The sequence below is a fragment of the Nomascus leucogenys genome, chromosome 14 (assembly GCF_006542625.1).
Source record: "Nomascus leucogenys isolate Asia chromosome 14, Asia_NLE_v1, whole genome shotgun sequence".
In the NCBI taxonomy this organism is placed as follows: domain Eukaryota; kingdom Metazoa; phylum Chordata; class Mammalia; order Primates; family Hylobatidae; genus Nomascus; species Nomascus leucogenys.
Window position 1 is genome coordinate 5,952,349 of NC_044394.1, and position 20,305 is coordinate 5,972,653.

General features: G+C 40.0%; 1 protein-coding gene across 2 annotated transcripts in view; it reads left to right on the top strand.

Annotated features, from left to right (window-relative positions):
* Positions 1-20,305, top strand: part of ANKFN1 (ankyrin repeat and fibronectin type III domain containing 1) — a 354,475-nt gene that overhangs the window by 300,970 nt on the left and 33,200 nt on the right. For both annotated transcript variants that reach the window (XM_030827987.1, XM_030827986.1), the window contains exons 15-18: positions 3,395-3,610; positions 14,464-14,630; positions 17,692-17,842; positions 19,377-19,545. In XM_030827987.1, the coding sequence (XP_030683847.1) occupies positions 3,395-3,610; positions 14,464-14,630; positions 17,692-17,842; positions 19,377-19,545 (703 nt within the window). The remainder of the gene's footprint in view (positions 1-3,394; positions 3,611-14,463; positions 14,631-17,691; positions 17,843-19,376; positions 19,546-20,305) is intronic.

The window sequence follows — 20,305 nt, forward strand, 5'->3', positions numbered from 1 at the left end:
TCACTGGGCTTAGTCACTGTGTCCAAGTCAGGCGACCTACCTTTATCACAGTGCATATCAAGCACTGTGCAATTTGCACCTTGTTTTCTGGGTTTCTGCTCTCTAGTGAGCTCCTTTAATATATAATAGTAAATAATAACCATGAAGTGACTACTTTCATTTATTTAACAGACTAGGTGCCAGGCACTGTGTTGAGTGCTTTACAAACTTTACTGCCATTTAATCTTTGCCACAACCTAATGAGAAAGTACTATTATGGCATTCTTTTAACAGATCATAACACTAGGGCCTAGAAAGGCTCATTTGTGCCCAAGGTTACATAGATAGGAAGTAGCAGATCCTAGATTCAAATCCAGATTTATTTAACTCCAAAGCCTTCATTCTTTCCAGTACTTCATCATCTTACTGTGTAGTAATTTACAAAAAAAGCAGACAAAATTTTAAAGAGAAAAAATTATTCATATTATAGTAAAAAAGAAAAAGAAGTCGATTCTTAATTAAAATTACCTACGCCAGAGGAGAGATAAGTATCTCAGCATTTGGGAAAAAAAATTAAGATGACAGATCCCATAAGTGACCAAAAGCCCATGTTGTTTTTCTTTCTCTTAGGAAAATGTCAGAGGGCCCAAAGAGGGAGAAGTGTACATTGCTCTTACATTGAAAGGTGTCTAAACTACTTATCCCCCAAAAACAGTAAAAATCTGACACTGCAGATTGTGCTAAACTTTCCTCCTCCATAGCTTTTAGAAATGAGTGTTAGTGAGTAAGAGCTAAGTAACAATATATGAATACTGTGATCTTTACATTTGTTAAGGGGAAAAAAGATTTTCCCAAAATTTTGCTCTTCTTTTTCAGGCCTCCTTATCCCAACTCTGGACTTCCTTCACCTTCCCATGTCCACATCGCCCCAAACTGAATAAAGGCCTCTAAATATTGTGCCTCTGCCTAGGGCTTATTGACAACCCTGTGATTTGTCCTGGTTATAACCTGGATGCATTCCTGTTAGCCATCAGGTGGCTCTTGCAGGATCATCAGGGGCCCCAGATCACCTAACCTTGATTATGACAGGTATTAACATGGTCTATTTTTCCTTTAGGCCCTAAAGAACCCTGAATTCTCCATCATGAAATATGGTTGCAATTTATTTTCACAATAATATTCTACTTTTAAATTGGGCTCTCCCCAAAGCTAGCTATCCAACCTAATTTGATGTCAATAAAAAATTTCAAGAAGACTTCTAGTGCTTTCTTATTCAACCCCTTAGAAAACGTATCTACAGCTGATAGTGAACCACTGATAATAACTTTGTTTAAGTGAATATACCACCGTAGTCAATGTCTACCCATCAGCTTTGGTCCAAAGTGAATCACATTTTCCAGCGTCTTAATGACAATACAATATGTTAATTAAGTCAACAAAAAGTGGCTGAGTCCTTTCATGTGGCAGGCAATGTGCAAGGGACACAGAGACACAAAGATGAAACAACTATGAATTCATAACGTGAACTCATACACCAATACATGCAGTAAAGCCAGAGACACGCTTAGATGGAAGTTTGTACAGGAAACAGTAAGGGACAAAAGTGGGACGGTAAAGTCTACCTTAGAGATTGGGAAACATCTTCCCAGAGAAGGTGAAACCTGGGATGGGTCTTGAAAAGGAGTAGATGTAAGCCTGGGTGGGATTCCAATTAGAGCAGTAAAGAAAGCCCCCACCCTACATTGCATCAAGCCTGAGGGTTTACAAAATACTTTTTCATGAGTTGCTTGACTTAATCCCTCAAACACTCACTGAGGTAAGGATTAGCATAACAGCTGTCTGAGCTGTAAAGACTCTTACTTTTAGATGATGATACTCAGGACCAGAGAGGGTAAATAATTTTTCAGAAGTCCGACAGTTAATAAATGGTAGCCAACCCTGAAATTCAATACCAAATATAAGTAAAGGCTTAATAGCAATGGTAGCCTGGAGCCAACTTGTACTGGCCTGAGAGAGCCAACTGTTAAATATTCAGGGATTTTGAAAGCGTGTCGTCAAACTCTGGGTAGTTTGAAATCCCACTACAGCAAGAGTATTTACACCACAGAAAGCGGCATATGCTTGCTACAAATCAGGGCTTTCTTTTCTTTTCTTCCTTTTTTTTTTCCTTTTTGGCTAGCCAGTTTACCAGCATCACACTGCTTATTAGTACCCCACAGGGCTGGACTAAAAGCCACACCCACTTCTCTATGATTTAGAAGTCAAATATTGGAAAGAAAAAATATGACTGAGTGATTAGGCCATTGCAAAAAAGTCATAATCTTGCCAAATGAATTTTTATGTCAAAACTTATTTATGAAATTCCTTATTTGTCCTATGTCTGGTCTTTGTAAGCAAGAAGATAAGGTTTTGGACGCAGTCCCTACCTGTGAGGGAAAATTCCAGGGTTTTTATAGATGTAGATATTGACTTCCTGGCTCATTCATTTTTAGGTCATCCTTGTCACTTTTACAAATCCCAGTTCTATTTCTGTATTCATGCTAACAGGGCATCTCACCACCTCTTATGTGAGCACACAAAAGTAACAGCTAGGAGCTCTAGGATGATTTATGATGTTTAGAAATCATAGATATTTAAAGCTAGAAAGGATTTTATCCTATTCATCCAGTGTTCTAGGTTAGAAATCTTCAAACCCTGCATATTTGTAAAACTCCTGTTTATTTTAGGAATAACTACCTGAGCCCCTCCATATTGAGTGTGGCATCTTTCCCTTCCTACCTTCCTAAAAGTATTGTCTGCCTCAGTTGACCCAGTTTATAAGCAATTTTAACAGATTTTTAAATAAACAGAAGCCCCTGAAATGCAGATAAGTCAAACCAGGCCAATTTCCCAATTAGAGTATCTTGAAGGGAATGTGCAGTCATTTGGGGACCTGTACAATGTGCTACATTGTCAATTCACCTCTTCATTTTAAACAACCCCACCTCATACCAGCTTACTGCAGATCTCCTGAGAACTCCACAGAAGCATACTTTAAATATCAGACATTTTTCTTTAAAACATCTGGGATTCTCTTCAAGTGCTGGTAACTGAGGTTTATGTACTGGTGTGTCTATGTGGGTAAGAAATATTTACAGATACTGAATTTGCTTTTTTAAAAAAACATAATTTTTGTGTGTCTTGCTGTAATCTTTGCAGGCTCTGCAATCTTTACAAATGTCTTTGTAACGACCTTTGAGCTTCTGTGAAGTACATTTCTATGATGCCATATATTCTAGGTTTAAGTGCAAAAAAAAAAAAAAAGAGCAAACAGCTTCTCAGAAGTCAGATAATTATTCACGATGTCTTTTGTTGCTGTTGTGTTGCTTTGTTAGCATAATACCCTCTATGCTACCAGTAATCCATTTGTTTCCAGAATTTACTTGGGACACACAACTTGGGAAGAGTTTACTATGAGCCCATTAAAGATCGACATGGAAACATACTCATAGTCACCATCAGGGAGGTGGAGATGCTTTATTCATTTTTTAATGGCAAGTGGATGCAGATCTCAAAGCTGCAAAGCCAGAGAAAGTCTCTATCCACACCTGAGGAGCCAACGGCTTTGGACATTTTACTGATAACCATCCAGGTAAGTAGTTTGTTTCTTAATTCCCTGGTATACTTAAGTTTCCAAACCCAATTATTGAAGGTCTAGTGAAATATTGCAAGAGCCATTTACATATGCAGTGATGGAGTGGAGAGGGTCCAGAGGTATGCTGTTGCAAATGCAGAAGCTTATTTTTTATTTATCACTCCCTAGATCTGGAATTCATTCATACAAATAGTGGGCACCCAATAAAGCATTTTCATGCCCTGGCCAATGAGCCAGTAAGAAACACTGAGGCCAGGCGCAGTGGCTCATGCCTGTAATCCCAACACTTTGGAACCGAGGTGGGTAGATCACTTGAGGTCAGGAGTTCAAGACCAGCCTGGCCAACATGGTGGAACCCCATCTCTACTAAAAATAGAAACAAACAAATAAATAAATAAATAAATAAATAGCTGGGTATGGTGGCGCACACTTATAATCTCAGCTGCTTGGGAGGCTGAGGCAGGAGAATCGCTTGAACCTGGGAGGCGGGTTGCAGTGAGCCAAGATCGTGCGACTGCCCTCCAGCCTGGGCAACAGAGTACGACTCCGTCTCCAAAAAAGAAAAGAAAAGAAAAGAAACATTGAGACAAATAATTGAGTAGGGGATAGGGAATCTCTAGATAGTATAATCAAAACATTAAACCAATATCTGAATGAACTGCAATAACAATACATTTCTAAATTGTATATATATATATATGTGTGCATGTGTGTGTATTTGTGTGTGTGTACATGGGTGTGTATGTACAAAAACACTGTCACACATATTTACTCCTGCATGTTCATTACAATACTCCCTTGGGACAGGCAGGCATGATTAAGTCCATTTTAGGAATGAAATAACTAGAGGCCGGGCGCGGTGGCTCACACCTGTAATCCTAGCACTTTGGGAGGCCAAGGCAGGCAGGTCACCTGAGGTCAGGGGTTCAAGACCAGCCTGACCAACATGGGGAAACCCCATCTTTACTAGAAATACAAAAATTAGCCAGTTGTGATGGCAGCCACCTGTAATCCCAGCTACTCAGGAGGCTGAGGCAGAATTGCTTGAACCAGGGAGGTGGAGGTTGCAGTGAGCTGAGATCACGCTACTGCACTCCAGCCTGGGTGATGGAGTGAGAATCCATCTCAAAAAAGAAAAGAAAGAAGAGAGAGAGAGAGAAGGAAAGGAAAGGAAAGGAAAGGAAAGGAAAGGAAAGGAAAGGAAAGGAAAGGAAAGGAAAGGAAAGGAAGGAAAGAACTAGAGCTCAAAGAGGTTAAATGACATAGAGCTACACACAGAGGCAATTTAGTGAAGCTAATGAAGCTTTGATGTCCTTCAGCCTTCACTTGTACAAGCCCCTTCCAGTTCCTTGCAGGGACCCTAGCAGCTTTGCTTTCATAACTTTGTGTTGTTTTCCTTTAAAAAGACACCAGAAACTATATCCACTTGAGTCTCCACAAAACTTGATTTTGTCCCTTGGCACACAGCTAGAAAATGGCAGAGCTGAGGCTTCAATTCAGATCTTCTGATTGCAAATAGGCTTCTTTCTGCTACATTATGTCATATTCTGAGGTAGAAGTCAGGATTTTAGTGAGTGGGGGACAGGAGATGAAATAAAGGATAAAAGACTTACTTGAATACTGAATAGCCACCAAAATTCAAAATCCGGGTAGCTTAGATGCAGCCCTTGGCCTGGATGGTGGAATTGGGACACCAACCCACGTATGCTCCTGGGTCCAGCACGCTCTCTCTGCCTCACACATTCTTTTGTGAACATGGGCTTCAAACTGTTTCTTTTTTTCTTTCTTTCTTTTTTTTTTAAACCCAGTGATAGGGATGAATTGTATAGGACACTTCAGTTAGGTAGAAAAGCTGGCAGAAACTTCTACACTGAGCCCCGTGCAAGCAGTAGCATATCCACAGACAGCCAGCCTGGAGTAAGGGAGAAAGAAGGACCCAGTTGCACAGAAACAACCCAAATCTGAGCTTCTGTCCTGGGAGCCATTTGTGGTCACCCTAAACAGCTAACTTACTTTCTAAGTTACTTTCATTCCCCGCCAAGGGGTGGCAAGTACAATAATCTCATTTTTTCATTACTTGCACTGGCCCAAACCAGGACAAAGGCCAATGAAGCAAAGGTAAGCTAATTGGTCAAAGCCAATACCTCTGGATTTAATTTTGTGGAATTTGGGTTCATAGGGAATTGACAGAGAGTATGTGCTTGTGTGAAGGAGGTGGGGGCAGGGAACACAGACACATTTGAGGCTCCCCTCTTCACCTTTTATAAGCAAGTGCTAAAAGAAACATTTAAAAAATCATAATAAATTGAGCTTTTACAGGGTGACTAATACACTAATCCCCTATAGGGATAAACTAGGGTCTGGGCTACCTTTGCTCCTAGAAACACAGCACAGGCCTCAGCATGATATAATACCTGGTTTCTCCTAGACTTATTACATTAAAAATGTGTTACAGGTGCAGAGAAATTCCAATCTGGTGAAAGGTTGTTAGAGAAGGAAACCAAAAATAGAGGCAGGATCGGGTTTCCACACAGATCCAAGTGGAAAATTTACCCCCGCTGACTGGCACATTCCCACCTGATGTCATTCCCACCCACCCCCACTCTCCCTTCTCCTCCCGCTACTTCTTCTCTCTCCCCTCCTTCCCATACAAGTCTCACACTAGAGAGGAAATGGGGAATAAAACTATGAGGGCTGCTATCCAATCCCTCCTAGACTTAAGATTTAATTATATCAGGAGTTGGCCCCACCAACTCAACACAAAGGGAGAGATAGGTCTTGGTGGTACCCAAAGCAGGCTGGTAATTCCCACAATAACAGGCCACAGACCACTCTCTTTTCTCAGGGGTGGTGGCGTGATGACCACCAGGCCTTCTCATTGGATGCCTGGGCTTCTTTCTGCTACATCACATCATGAAATCAGGATGACTGGGTGTGAATACCGACTCCACCCTTTCTGGTTATGTGTCCAGGGCATTATTTAACTTCTTATCCCTCACAGTTCCTCCTCTGCAAAAAAACCTACTTCATAGGGTTCTAATGAAGACAGGTGAGTTAGTACATAAATGATTAAAAGAGTAGCACAAAGTAGTGCTCAATAAATATTAGTGATTTTTGTTATGTCTCAGAAAATTTTTTTCTTTTTTTTTTTTTTAATTTACTTTAAATTCCAGGGTACAAGTGCAGGATGTGCAGGTTTGTTACATTGGTGTGCCACGGCGATCTGCTGCACCTATCAATCCATCACCTAGATATTAAGCCCAGCATGCATTAGCTATTTTTCCTGATGCTCTCCTTCCCCTTGCCCCTACCAACAGGCCCCAGTGTAGGTTGTTACCCTCCCTGTGTCCGTGTGTTCTCATTGTTCAGCTCCCACTTATAAGTGAGAACCCATAGTGTTTGGTTTTCTGTTCCTGCATTAGTTTGCTGAGGATAATGGCTTCCAGCTCCATCCATGTCCCTGCAAAAGACATGATCTCATTCCTTCCCATGGCTGCATAGTATTCCATGGTGTATATGCACCACATTTTCTTTATCCAGTCTATCATTGATGGGCATTTAAGTTGATTCCATGTCTTTGCTATGGTAAATAGTGCTGCAGTGAACACACGTGTGCACATGTCTTTATAATAGAATGATTTATATTCCTTTGGGTATATACCCAGTAATGGGATTGCTGGGTCAAATAGTATTTCTGATTCTAGGTCTTTGAGGAATCGCCACACCATCTGCCACATTATCAAACTAATTTACATTTCCACCAGCACTGTAAAAGCTTTCCTATTTCTCTGCAGCCTTGCCAGCATCTGTTGTTTCTTGAATTTTTATTGATAATAATCACCATTCATGTCTCAGAAAATTTTAAGCAATGCTAGGCTGCCCTCAGGACACACCCAGTCCACAGAGACCTCTGGTAATGGCCTAATCATTCCGTGGGGCATTTTATCACATTTTCTACCTTTCCATCACAACTAAGGAATAGCTGTACAAAAGTTATGATCCACGATGGGGTTTTCAAAACAGATAAGGGCTTTAACAAAATCTGGGCCCATAACTAATCTATGAATCCCTAGGGCCCCAGGGAAACTCCAGGGTCCAACTCCCTCAAATTCCTGACCTTCTCAAATCCCAGGCCTTCAAAACAGGCCTCTCTCATTTATCTGTGAAAGAGCAAAAAATCCTCCTCACCCTTGCCTGGGAAGGAAAAGAGAGTTACTGTGGACAAGAGTCCCTATGAGCAAACTAATTGGCAATGAGAGTATTTCCAACAGAAAGGCCTCTCTCAGGTGATAAGTTGCTCCAACCATTCTCTTCAGGGATCACTTCAGTCCTTGGAAGCCTCACATGCAAGCTTTTTCCTGAAGCTTAATCTCTCACATGTGTACTACATATTCAACTTTCTAACACTTTGTCACATCTATGATATCATTTGATCCTCATGCAAACCCAAAGAGGATGAGTGAGTCATTTTGTGTCCAGTTTGCAGAAGAAGCCATGAATTTCAAGGAAGTACCTTGTCAAGGTCATATCAGCTAGAAGAGGGACCAAACCCACAACTTCTGACTCCTAGGCTGCTGGCCTCCCCATTTCACCATGCTGCTGTACACACCTTCCTCCCCGCCCCGCCCCTGGTTTTCTCTGCATCCTTTGTGATCTAGGGAAGCTGTGATGAAGCATGCCTTTTGTTCCTTCTCATCCCTGCTTTCCTTTTCTTCTCCTTAGGCATTCCTTGTCACCTCTAGGTATTCAGTGTCTTCTTCTTACACCCTAGGTGCCCAGGACCTCTTCTTCCTTTTTCTGCTTTTTTTCCAGCACATTCCTACTCTTTCTACCCCCAAGCAGCTCCAAACACAAGGATCAAAAACTACAGGAATCAGAAAGATTGCTGGAAATGAGGCAATTGGGCTGGACTTAGGAAACAATTGGGTTCATGTAAAAACTTGTTCACCAATGTTCATAGAAGAATTATTCACAATAGCCAAACAGTAGAAGTAAACTAGATGCCAAACAACTGACAAATGGGTAAACAAAATGTGGTATATCCATATAATGGAATATTATTCAGCCATTAAAATGAATAACATATGATCCATGCTACGACATGGATGAACCTTGAAAATGTAATGCCGAGTGAAAGAAGCCAGACACAAAATGCTAAATGTTGTATGATTCCACTTATATGCTATGCCCAGAATAGGCAAAGCCATACAAACAGAAAGTAGATTAGTGGTTTCAGGAACAGCAGGGGGAGAGATAGGGGAATGTGTGGTTTCTTTCTAAAGTGATGAAAATGGTCTGGCATTAGACACTGGTGATAGTTGCACAACCATGTGAATATGCTGAAACCACTGAATTACACACTTGAACAGGGCGAATTTTATAGTATATGAGTTATAGCTCAATTAAAATAAAAAGAAACGAGTGTAAGTAAAAGAGACTACATTAATCTTGTCCCCTTTAAAGACAGCAGCTCCGATTCAGCCTCAGCTAATTACAATGGAAGAATGTGGTCCCAGTCTTGAAATATTTTCAGTGTTTTGAAGAGAAGTTGAAAATCAAAAATTTTGGTAAAGTCCTTTTATTTTTATAATTTAGAAAATAATTCAGAAAATTAAATTATTTGCAGTCCATATAATCTTGGACCTACAAAGACCACTAGCCACCATTTTGTCGCCTCTACCATCACGGATGGTTGAGTTTCCATACTCCATCCAACAAAATAAAAGTGCTGTAGTTATTGAAAAAGCAACTATCTATTGTTCCTCTAACAAGCTCTCAGGATCTCTGATCAATGACAAGAAGGTGGATATACCCTTCCTAGTCACTGTGCCAGCACAGCATATTTTCTCCCTAAAGACCAGCCCCAGACCCCACCTCCTCTGATCCTCTCACTTCATATTTAATAAATATTTTTTTCAATGTCAACTAGGTACCAAGCACTCTTCTAGGTGCTACAGAAAAAAAACAAATGAATAAGTCAAGGTCCCTACTCTCAAGGAATTCAGTCAAATGAAGACAGACAGATTTGTAAACAAATCTAGGTAATACAAGACAGAATTAAACTAGGGCCTGATAGCAGTACAAACAGTGTACTATGGGGAACACAGACAAAGCAGCTATTAATTCTGCCTGGAAATATCAGGGAAGGCATTGCAGAAGAGATGGCATTTGGCTGAGCCATGAGGGTAGTTAAGTTAACCAGGTGGAAAAAAAGAAAGAGAGAGAAAGAACAAAATAAAGGAGAGAAGAAAGAAGGAATTAAATAGGTGGAATTAAATTAAATTGAGAGCATGATAAAGAAGTGAGGCAGAAACTGGAAGAGTGGATTTCACCCTCCCTTAGGCCCACAATGGGCCTAACACAGTCTTCTTATGGCCTCTATGATGTTGGGTGAGAAAAACTTGCTTACATGATTCTCTCACACTGAAATGTGAGTTCCATGAAGGGAAGGATCATGTTTTATTCATCTCAGTGTCATCAATATCCTAGCCACAATGACTGATACATAGTAAGTGCTCAGTAAAAGTTGGTAAAATGAGTGAATTTGTGAAACAACAATCAGAACAGTGAGATTAGGGCATGTATGGGGAAAGAAAAAACAACCCATTTTGACTGGAGATAAGGAACACAAAAGGGCTATAGTGGAAATGGAGGTTGGAAAAGCAGATTAGAGGTCAAATCAGGTAATATGTAGAACCACAGGCATTCAGTTTGGTGTTAGAAGGCCTTTTTAGGCTGGGTGCAGTGGCTCACACCTATAATCCCAGCATTTTGGGAGGCCGAGGCATGTAGATCACCTGAGGTCAGGAGTTCAAGACCAGCCTAGGCAACATGGCGAAACCCCGTCTCTACTAAAAATACCAAAATTGAGTGGGCATGGTGGCACATGCCTGTAATCCCAGCTACTCGGGAAGCTGAGGCAGGAGAATCGCTTGAACCCAGGAGACAGAGAATCAAGTCACTGCACTCCAGCCTAGGCGACAAAGTGAGACTCCGTCTCAAAACAAAACAAAACAAAACAAAAAAACAGATGGCCTTTCTAGTGTGTCATGGATTATGTGGATGAGACAGCTTCTTTCCATTCCCATACATTTCTCAGGCTCCAAAACATTTTAAAGAGGGAAAAATGACTACATAAAGGCAAGAAAACACAGAGTAGATGCTCAGTAACAGTCTTTTAAAAAATTGAATGAAAGAGTGAATTACTCCATCCCAGAATGCTATTGGTTTTTATATAACCACAGTGTACTCCTAGCTCACATTCTATTTGTGGTCAGTTCTGACCCCCACATGTTTTTCTCTGATACTCTTACCTATCTTATGTTTGTATTCTTGGGTGTAGGTCTTTCCAAGCACATTTTCATATTAAGTTTCAATCCTAATTATCATAGCCTTATTTTTCCAATGCATAGGGTAATTTAGAACTTTATTACTATTTTCCAGAAAAGCAAAACCATACCAAATTTGGGACCCACAAATTTGATGCACACATTCTTGATTTCTTTGTCCAGAATGTCAATAAATAAGCTGAACAGACTGGTCCTCAGGACCAATCCCCACTGGACCAACACTCAATATGTCTACTATTTATTCACTAACTCCATTATCTACAAATCTCCCACCCAGATATTCAGCTTGTTAAAAGCAACGTGGTCCAGATTCTATTTTTCCCAGGTTATCCAGTGAAACAGATTACACTGGAGACTTCCCCCTGGTCTTGGAATCCTGTTCTATTGCTATAATAAATTAAGGTAATCTGTATGATTTGCTCTCACAGAACCACGCTGACTCCTCTTCAGTGTCTCAAGATTTCCTGGATGACTGCAAATTGATTGATTGATGGTTCTTTCCCATTTTTCCTGAAGATCAATAAGTTGGCGGTCTTTAATTACTGGGGTCATTCTATGTTTCTCCCCTTCCTGTTTCAAAGACAGCTATATTTGTCCTTTCCTGGTCTTTAGGGACTTCTCCCGTTCTCCATGACTTCTCAAAAATAATGACCTGTGAGTCTGCAGCCACATCTGTTTGTTTAGCAAGTATCCCTAGGGTGCATATCATCAAATTCAGTGGATTTGAATACTTCCATTTTTCTTTCCCTCATTAACCATTTCTCTCCCTTTGATTAGTGTTCATTTCCCAAATTCCACCTTGACTGAATTTATTGTAGTCAACTATTTACTTGTGATCTAGGCTGAAGAGACAGGATAGAAGACATTAAAAAGTTCAGCCTTATCCATCCTGATATTAATAAGAATTCCTTCTTGATCATGAGATCAAATTTTTTCCTAGCCTATTTTTTTGGCCAAGTGATCTTTTAAAAAATTGTTTAGATTTTGCTTTTCTGTACATGCTCATTAGATGTTTCTCCCAGTTGTGACCATTCTTATTCTATCCCTCTTCTACTATTCCCTTAATGTTCTGTTTAAGGTATCTGGCCTAATTTTCCACATGTTGTGTACCTATTTTATACAGAAAAGTACTGGGTACTAAGGACACAAAGCAATGAAAAACATAGGCTTACCGTTAATTTCACAGTTTAGTTCAAGAAAATAACACAGAAGAAAAATATAAGTACTCCTTCTGCTGTATGCCTACGTTGCCTCTATTATAAAACTGATTTCAATATATTGTGATCCTCTGTTTCCTTCTCCTTTTTGACCTCCTCAAAAGTAGGGATGACATCATATTCATCTGAAACCCCAATGTCTCACATGGTGCCTGACACATTGTGGGGACTCAATATGTGTTTGATAAAGGATGAGACAGAGGAGACCATATGCAATCATATGCTAGATGTTGCGGATGGTTAATTCTACAGAGGAAAGATCACTCCTCTAGAGTACGATGGTCAAGGAAGATCCCGTACTTTTCCATTCCATATAGAATTCTATAGACATTTCAATGTTTGTTTTCTCACCTTCCCTGAATTTAATGGTAGAGTTGATTCCCTTTACCTTACCCTTTTAAATATTTTCATTAGTATTATTTTTAATTGACAAATTATATTTGGATATATTTGTGGGGTACAAAGTGATGTTTTGATATATGTATACAATGTCGAATGACTGAATCAAGCTAATGAACATATCCATCACCTCACTTACTTATCATTTTTTTGTGGTAAGGCACTTGAACTTTACTCTCTTAGTTGTTTACCCTTGTTTTTTTGAAAACCAGGATATGTTCTAACCTACAGGAAACTTTCTCCTATAATAAGTGTATTAGTCCATTTTCACACTGCTATAAAGAACTACTTGAGACTGGATTATTTATGAAGAAGCTTAATTGAATCACAGCTCTACAGGCTTAACAGGAAGCATGCCTGAGAGGCCTCAGGAAACTTACAATCACAGCAGAAGGTGAAGGGGAAGCAAACAAGTCTTACCATGGCAGAGCAGGAGAAAGAGAGTGAGGCAGGAAGTGCCACACACTTTTAAAACATCAGATCTTGTGAGAGCTCACTATCATGAGAACAGCAAGGAGGAAATCCACCCCCCTGACCCAATTACCTCCCACCAGGCCCCTCCTCCAATTCAACATGAGATTTGGGTGGGGACACAAATCCAAACCATATTAATAAGTTACCTGACTCATCACTCCTAACTTTGTGTCACAACCCCCACTGCCCAAATGTAAAAAGTTTTACCTACTGATGTTGGGGGATGGTATCTGGTTTTTGTAATTATTCGTTATCTGAATCCCTGCAGTTGTATAGAGAATCAAAAGTCACAACCCAAATAGTTCACTGGAGAAATGACCACATAAAAAACAAGATTGCATTCAAGCATCCCTGTACTTAACTTGGTTGACACTTACTATTGAATCAACAGCTTTGTTCAGTCTCTGCTGCTTTTGGAATATTATGATGTGACAATATAATGCAAATTCAATGAAAATCTATTACAGGGCAAAATTTAAAATCTTGTAAAAGACACAGAATTCAGTGAAGCTGATGACGTAGAGACCTAATCAAATAACATGCAAAGCCACTGACAACTGAGACTCTAGAAGTGGTAGACCAGTTAAGGATTTGAAAAACATAACATGAACAGGGATTTCATAAGAGTGTGACTTGAATATCAACATTTTTTAAAAGATGCCTGGAAAAAAATGTGAAGACTTCAAATACTTTTATAAACATTATCTTCTTCATGGTTACATTGTAAAAGTCAAATATAAGTAGTATCATTTTAGCTATCATACAATTTAATTTTAAAAATTAAGCCAAAAAAGAACCAGTGCTTGATTCATTCTTTCTTCATTCTCAGAATTAGTGCATAAATATAGCTACAACTTAAATGTTAACATAAAATTCAATAAACCTCTTGGCAGTACCTTTTTAATTTTCAAGATAAGGAACCTACTTACTATAAAATTTGGATTCTATTTTAAATCATTTTACTTAAACGACTTTTCCATTTTAACAATCCAGAAATTACAAAGCTTCCTTAACTGTTCTGTCAGCTTTTACACTTGCAAATATCTGTTTTCTCCCAGCTAAACATTAAAATCTTCAAGGACAGAAATTATCAACTCAATTTTTCTTTATTAGCTGCTTCCGCCACCACCTATTCCCAAACACAACTCACACACCTACGCTGGCACAGAAATCTTAGGCAAATAAGCATATAGAATATATTAAAAACTGATTACCTGGCCAAGAATTCTCCTGAAGGTAAGAGTAGCTGTACCACCATTTCCCCAGCATTCATGGTATACCTGAGGTTTCTCACCTAATTACTTAGAGACAGCTGCTTTCATCCATGACAAGCCTGCCTTAGAAAGGAAAAGGTTTTGAGATTGCCCTTCGAGGTGTTTTCTTGTTTTCTTTTTTTTTTTTAACCCTACAGGATATTCTCTCCTATCACAAAAGGAGTCATCAGCGTCTCTCTCCTGGATTATATCTGGGTTACCTAAAGCTCTGTAGCTCTGTGGATCAAATCAAAGTTCTCGTTACCCAAAAGTTGCCCAACATTCTCTGCCACGTGAAGATCCGTGAAAACAATAACATTTCTAGGTAAGTGATCAGGAGTTAAAATTTTCCTTGTGATGAAACAGTGGCTCAAGTGACCAGCTTGATGTGCCAGAAGGAAACTGAATTGTTACTTCCCAGTGCAGTTTTTATGGTGAGGTGTCCTCAGATGCCACACTGGAGCGGGGCAGAGCTTAGTTTTGGGGGTTTTTTTTTGGTTTTGTTTTGTTGTGTTTTGTTTTGTTGTTGTTGTTTGAGACGGAGTTTCACTCTTGTTACCCAGGCTGGAGTACAATGGCGCAATCTCAGCTCACTGCAACCTCTGCCTCCTAGATTCAAATGATTCTCCTGCCTCAGCCTCCCAAGTAGCTGGGATTACAGGTGTGTGCCACCATGCCCAGCTAATTTTGTATTTTTAGTAGAGACGGGGTTTCACCATGTTGGTCAGGCTGGTCTCGAACTCCTGATCTCAGGTGATCCACTTGCCTCAGCCTCCCAAAGTGCTGGGATTACAGGCTTGAGCCACTGTGCCTGGCCAGAGTTTAGTTTTAACACTAGAATAAGGCGGGCTTGCCTGTTGGTTGGTGGAAGGCATGAGCCCATTAAAGAGGATACTGTCCTTTCACATTCCTCTCTACATTACTCATGGTAAAACCACTGATGTTCAATTGGTTAATGAACAGCTGACCTTTTCTTTCAACACTGCTATTTCCAGTATATTTTCTTTATAATCTAAAACAGCCATGTTCTTTTTGCTTTCTGTTTTTAAATGCCGCCTATAGGAATGGGTTTCATAGAGCCAATGATTCCCCCAATCTTAAAAAATCTCCTCACCCTCATTCTCCCTAACTCTAACCCTCTGGCCTGAGGACCTTGTATGTTTTCTACAACCCTTATAATTCTCTGTGGAAGAAAAGAAGTAACAAGGCCCGAGCTTCTGGAAACTTGCTCTACAGTTTGGCATTTGGTGAATTACCCTGTTAGCTTTGGGAAAGTTGCCCAATCTTGGTAATCTGGCTCAACTTTACAACCCTCATAGCAGGCCTCTGAAAGTCTGCTATAATGAACTGAATTGTGCTCAACATAAAAAAAGAGAAGAAAAGAAAAAAAGGAAAGGAAGGAATAGACAAGAAAAAAAAAAAGAAAGAAATTATCCAGAATTCTTCAGACCTCAAAGGGCATAAACTAGATACTCCCAAACAGTATAAACTAGATTCTAGTTACACTCATGGATTTGCTTAGCCAAAGGAGACTCTAATTTGGTCGTTTAAAATGTGATCCCTAAAGTGGCGAGACTTTATCACCTCTGATGTCTCACTAGGTTTCTTAAGTATTGCTTGATGACAATGAAGGAAATGATAATGAGGAGGAGGAGGAGGGAACCCGCTGACTACCACAGTCTCTCCTTTCACTTAACAACTACACCTGGATTTTAAGTCTGCCATCTGGTGGTCATTGCCACAATCAACATTCATTATCGCCTCAGTCTTTCCCAAAAGGTTACATGGCTCATTTGTGGGTTGGCTTAGTAAAGATTACACTCATCTATTTTCTAGATTTGTATCTTAAAGGCTTGAACTCTATCTCCTAGTGGTTATACCAGCTAATTTTCCCTTGCCAAGGATCCAGTTTTAATTTGTACAAAAGATTCCAGTAGCCTTTTCTCTGTCAGTTCCATCTCCTTCATCCTTCTAGCAGAAACTGATTAGTGGTAGGTGTTTTTATGATATTCCTACCGGTCATTTATTTTCTAACTTGATTACAAATGCTATTTTAGCCATGTTGTCCTTTAGGTTTTATGCGTGCATATGCTAGTCACAAAACTCTCGTTTTGTTCCATATCAGTGATGGGAAAAAGGAAACATTTCCCAAGCAGGTTCTCAAAGATTTCAATTATTTGTGAAGCCAACAGTATGCCCAGATTGAAGTAGGATTTAATTTTGAGGTTTTTTTTCTTTTCTTACTGGGACAAAGGGTAAATTTTCCATAGCTTTGTCCAGTGTGAGACTTGAAATAAAACAGATATCTTGAAAACAGAAACTTTTCTAAGAGGGTAGTTAAAGAGAGTAGTTTTTGATGAAAAGCTCATGCCACAATCAATTTGGTTTTCTGACCCACAGATTGGAGCCCAGGCTGGTAGAGCCCTTTGGGGAAAGCCTCGGAGAGTTTTCACTAGGGTGGGAACATATGTCAGCACCTCCTCTCTTTCCATCCCCTGAGAGGAGGGTTTTCCTTTCCTCTCTAGCCTGCTCCTGAGAGCCTACTGCTGCTCCCTGCAGAGTTCCCAGGAGAATCTGGGCCAACTGAATGTGTTTAGAGACTTGTGCTAAGAGACCTGTGGAAACAATGTTGCCCAAGAGGCATTTACCTTGATCTTTTCAAGCTCCTTTTGAAGAGCAGCCTCTGGGGGCAAACCAGATGTGCTTTCCTCCCACTGCCATTCTTTTCCCTTCCCTTCTGTGTGACATTTGGAAAAGTTCATTAGGAAGGATTATAGAGCATGCAGAATAAAGACACAGATGACTGGTTTGTAAGGAGGATGGAAGCAGTGATATGCATCCCTTGGTTCCTTTTATTGGAATTGTCTGGTGTTCCTGTTTGTGATTCTCCTCAAGCTTTTGGAAGGAGAGAAAAACCAAAATATCCCCCACAATTACAATAGGCCAGGGTTGAAATGTGCCAAGTGGTTTGTTGCCTGAGTTGGACCAGAGTCCTGTGGTTACTAAACTGCAGAATTAGCCAGCAGATGCCCCTGTGGTAAAATGTAGGATCTTAGAATTTACAGGGGATCTGCAGAGAAAGAAAAATGAGGACAGTCAGGAAATTATTACAAAATATTTGAGAACCCCAATCTCAAAAACTGATTCATACAAATTAGGCCTGCTGTTCTGAGGTATATGTGGTTCGATAGGTGAACTAAGCTGAAATGAGAAAGAGATCATTTTAAGCTCCATTTAGGTGGCAAAACGTTCACATTCATGAATTACACTGAGTTTTAACCACCAAGCATTGGTTATCCAGGTTCTGGACACATACACTAAGAAAGTTCTGAGCTGTGTTCTGAACTTTTGTTATATTTCTAATTTTAACTTGACTCAACATACAGAGAGGAATGGGAATGGATCCAAAAGCTTTCTGGCTCTGAATCTATGGAAAGTGTGGATCATACTTCTGACTGCCCCATGCAATTGTTCTTCTACGAGCTCCAGATGGCAGTGAAAGCTCTCCTTCAGCAGATCAATATACCTCTACACCAGGTACTAGACTTTACCATTTTTATCTTCTTTTTTTATGGCTCATGGAAACTGCATTGTAACATTAAGTGGCGTGTGTGTGTGTGTGTGTGTGTGTGTGTGTGTGAATTTTCCTTTACTTAAACACCACTTTGCAAGTGCATGCACATTTTGAATTGATGCCCACAGGTAGACACAGGCTGCACTTCTGTTCCTTTCCTCCAGCTCCTCTGTGTTGGACCTCTTCCATGTTTTCTGCACCCCACTGTACTATGGTCTGGTCAGCAAAAAAAAAACAAAACAATGGCTAGTCTACCTTAAAAGACAACCAGGCTCAGCTTCAAGATAGCATAAAGCAAAGAGAACATACAAATAAATAAAGGTGTACTCACATGTACAAATGATTTCTCTAAGAATAGAAGGATAACGGTGGTATAATCTACAGCAATGTCCCAAAGATATGCCATGCTATTTTTTCCCAGAGAACTTTCTGTCAAAATTATTGTCGTATCTAAATCAAAATGTACAAATCTAACCTCCACTAATAAGCAACTTCAAGAAAAACTGTTGGCATAAAGGAGAATAGTAAAACTTTGTTAGGCTCTGCCCAATAGGTTGATATGAGGTAGCATTATTTAATTTTTTTGGGGGGGCCTATGTTCATCAATCCTGCCTCCCTCCCCAAAACACACACACGCACACACACACACACACACACACACACACACACCGTGAACCAAGTTTAGCCTGTAAACTGGGAGACCATTATAGGAGCGACTGGCTCTCTTTAAATACGAGAGAACCATGAATTGGCCTCTAACCCATGGAGGCAGGGGAATAAATTAAAGTTCTAAGAATGTCCTTCCATTGGGGTGCTCTTTCGATTTTAAGTCTAAAACAGCCAACACTAATGAAGACTAAATTACACAAGATGCCATAAAGACAATAGGGAAGCAACCGGATTATTCTAAGGGTGGCTGTGTGTTCACTAGGAGAAAAAAAAGTAAGAGCTCCACTTGTGACAGTAGATACTATTAAAGGGTTTCTTGGACTTAGCAGGTTTGAAGCAGCTCATATTTCATTGGTGACTCTTGGGCTACATATACATGTTGGGAGAAGGCTGCCTAACTGCCTAACAGGGCATACAACCTTTTTTTTTTTTTTGGATACTTGTAAAATTTTCTCAGTCCTTGGCCAGAAACTACGTTTTTCCCCCTTAACCAACTTAAATTGAAACTAGTGGATTTTTAATTCAATCCATTTTTGTTGCTTCATGTAATTATAGTCATCATTTTGAAAAGCCCACAGAATGCAATCATTTTCTGCTTTTATAAGAAGCATAAATGTTGTTTTCAGAGTTTATGTGGAACATTACTGCCTTAAATCTTGATTTTATATAGCATTATTAAATGGGCTGAACCCTAATATTTATGTTGTATAAAAATTCCAAGCTTGAAGTTGTGTAATTTTGTTAGATGTTTTATGCCAGTTTGGTGTTGTTTATGTAAGTGCCATGTTGTAACTCTCCTATTTTTCCTCCGCGCGTGTCCCTCTGCAGGCAAGGAACTTCCGCCTCTACACACAGGAGGTGTTGGAAATGGGTCACAATGTGTCCTTTCTTCTCCTGCTCCCTGCCTCAGACGACGTCTGTACAGCCCCAGGACAGAATAATCCTTACACCCCACACTCAGGGTTTCTTAACCTCCCTCTTCAGATGTTTGAACTTGGTATAGTAGCTTGTTTCACCTAGAAATATTAACCCAGCCTCCTTATAATAAAATCACAAAGTTATATCTGTTCCCCCTTGTCCCAGTGGAGGGTCAATAAATCACATGATGGCTTTGGCAACAACCCTTCCTAGAACTGTGTACAAGTCTGAGAAAAAGCAAAGCTCCAAGACTATGTGCCTGAGCAATAATTATTGAAACCTAGCAAAGGCCCAATGGAGAAGAAGGAATTCTAAACAGAAAGTTCAGTTATCAGGCTGGACTTCTTGCCTCCCTTCTGCTTTCTTAAAACAGAAATATAAAAACCGATGTTTTCATGAAAAGCACTGCCCCTTCTCTCTCTCTCTCTTTTTCCCCTTCCATCTCTCTCCCCACTGCCTTTCTCTCTCCTTTCCTCCCTTTCTCTCTCACCGTCCCCACATCCCCAACCAGAGAAAAAAATAATAATGAAATTAAAATGTAGAGTGCATATCACTTTGGAGGGGAAAAAAAGCCTACAATTTTAAGTAGCACTGACTTATTAAATAGACTCTAAATTTCTGACAGACCATTTGAGAAATGGACAGGATCTCCCAGGATGCAATCTTGTGATTATAATGTGGGATTCTGAATGGTGGAAGATCTTGTCCTGACTTTCAGAAATGAATAGCCTGGGGTCCAGTTTCTCTACTTTTGCAGAGACCCCTGCTGCCCACTGAGATTGTGAATAGGGAGGCTTTGTCCCCTTCCCATGCTTCATCTTGTAACAGGCCAGTAAGAG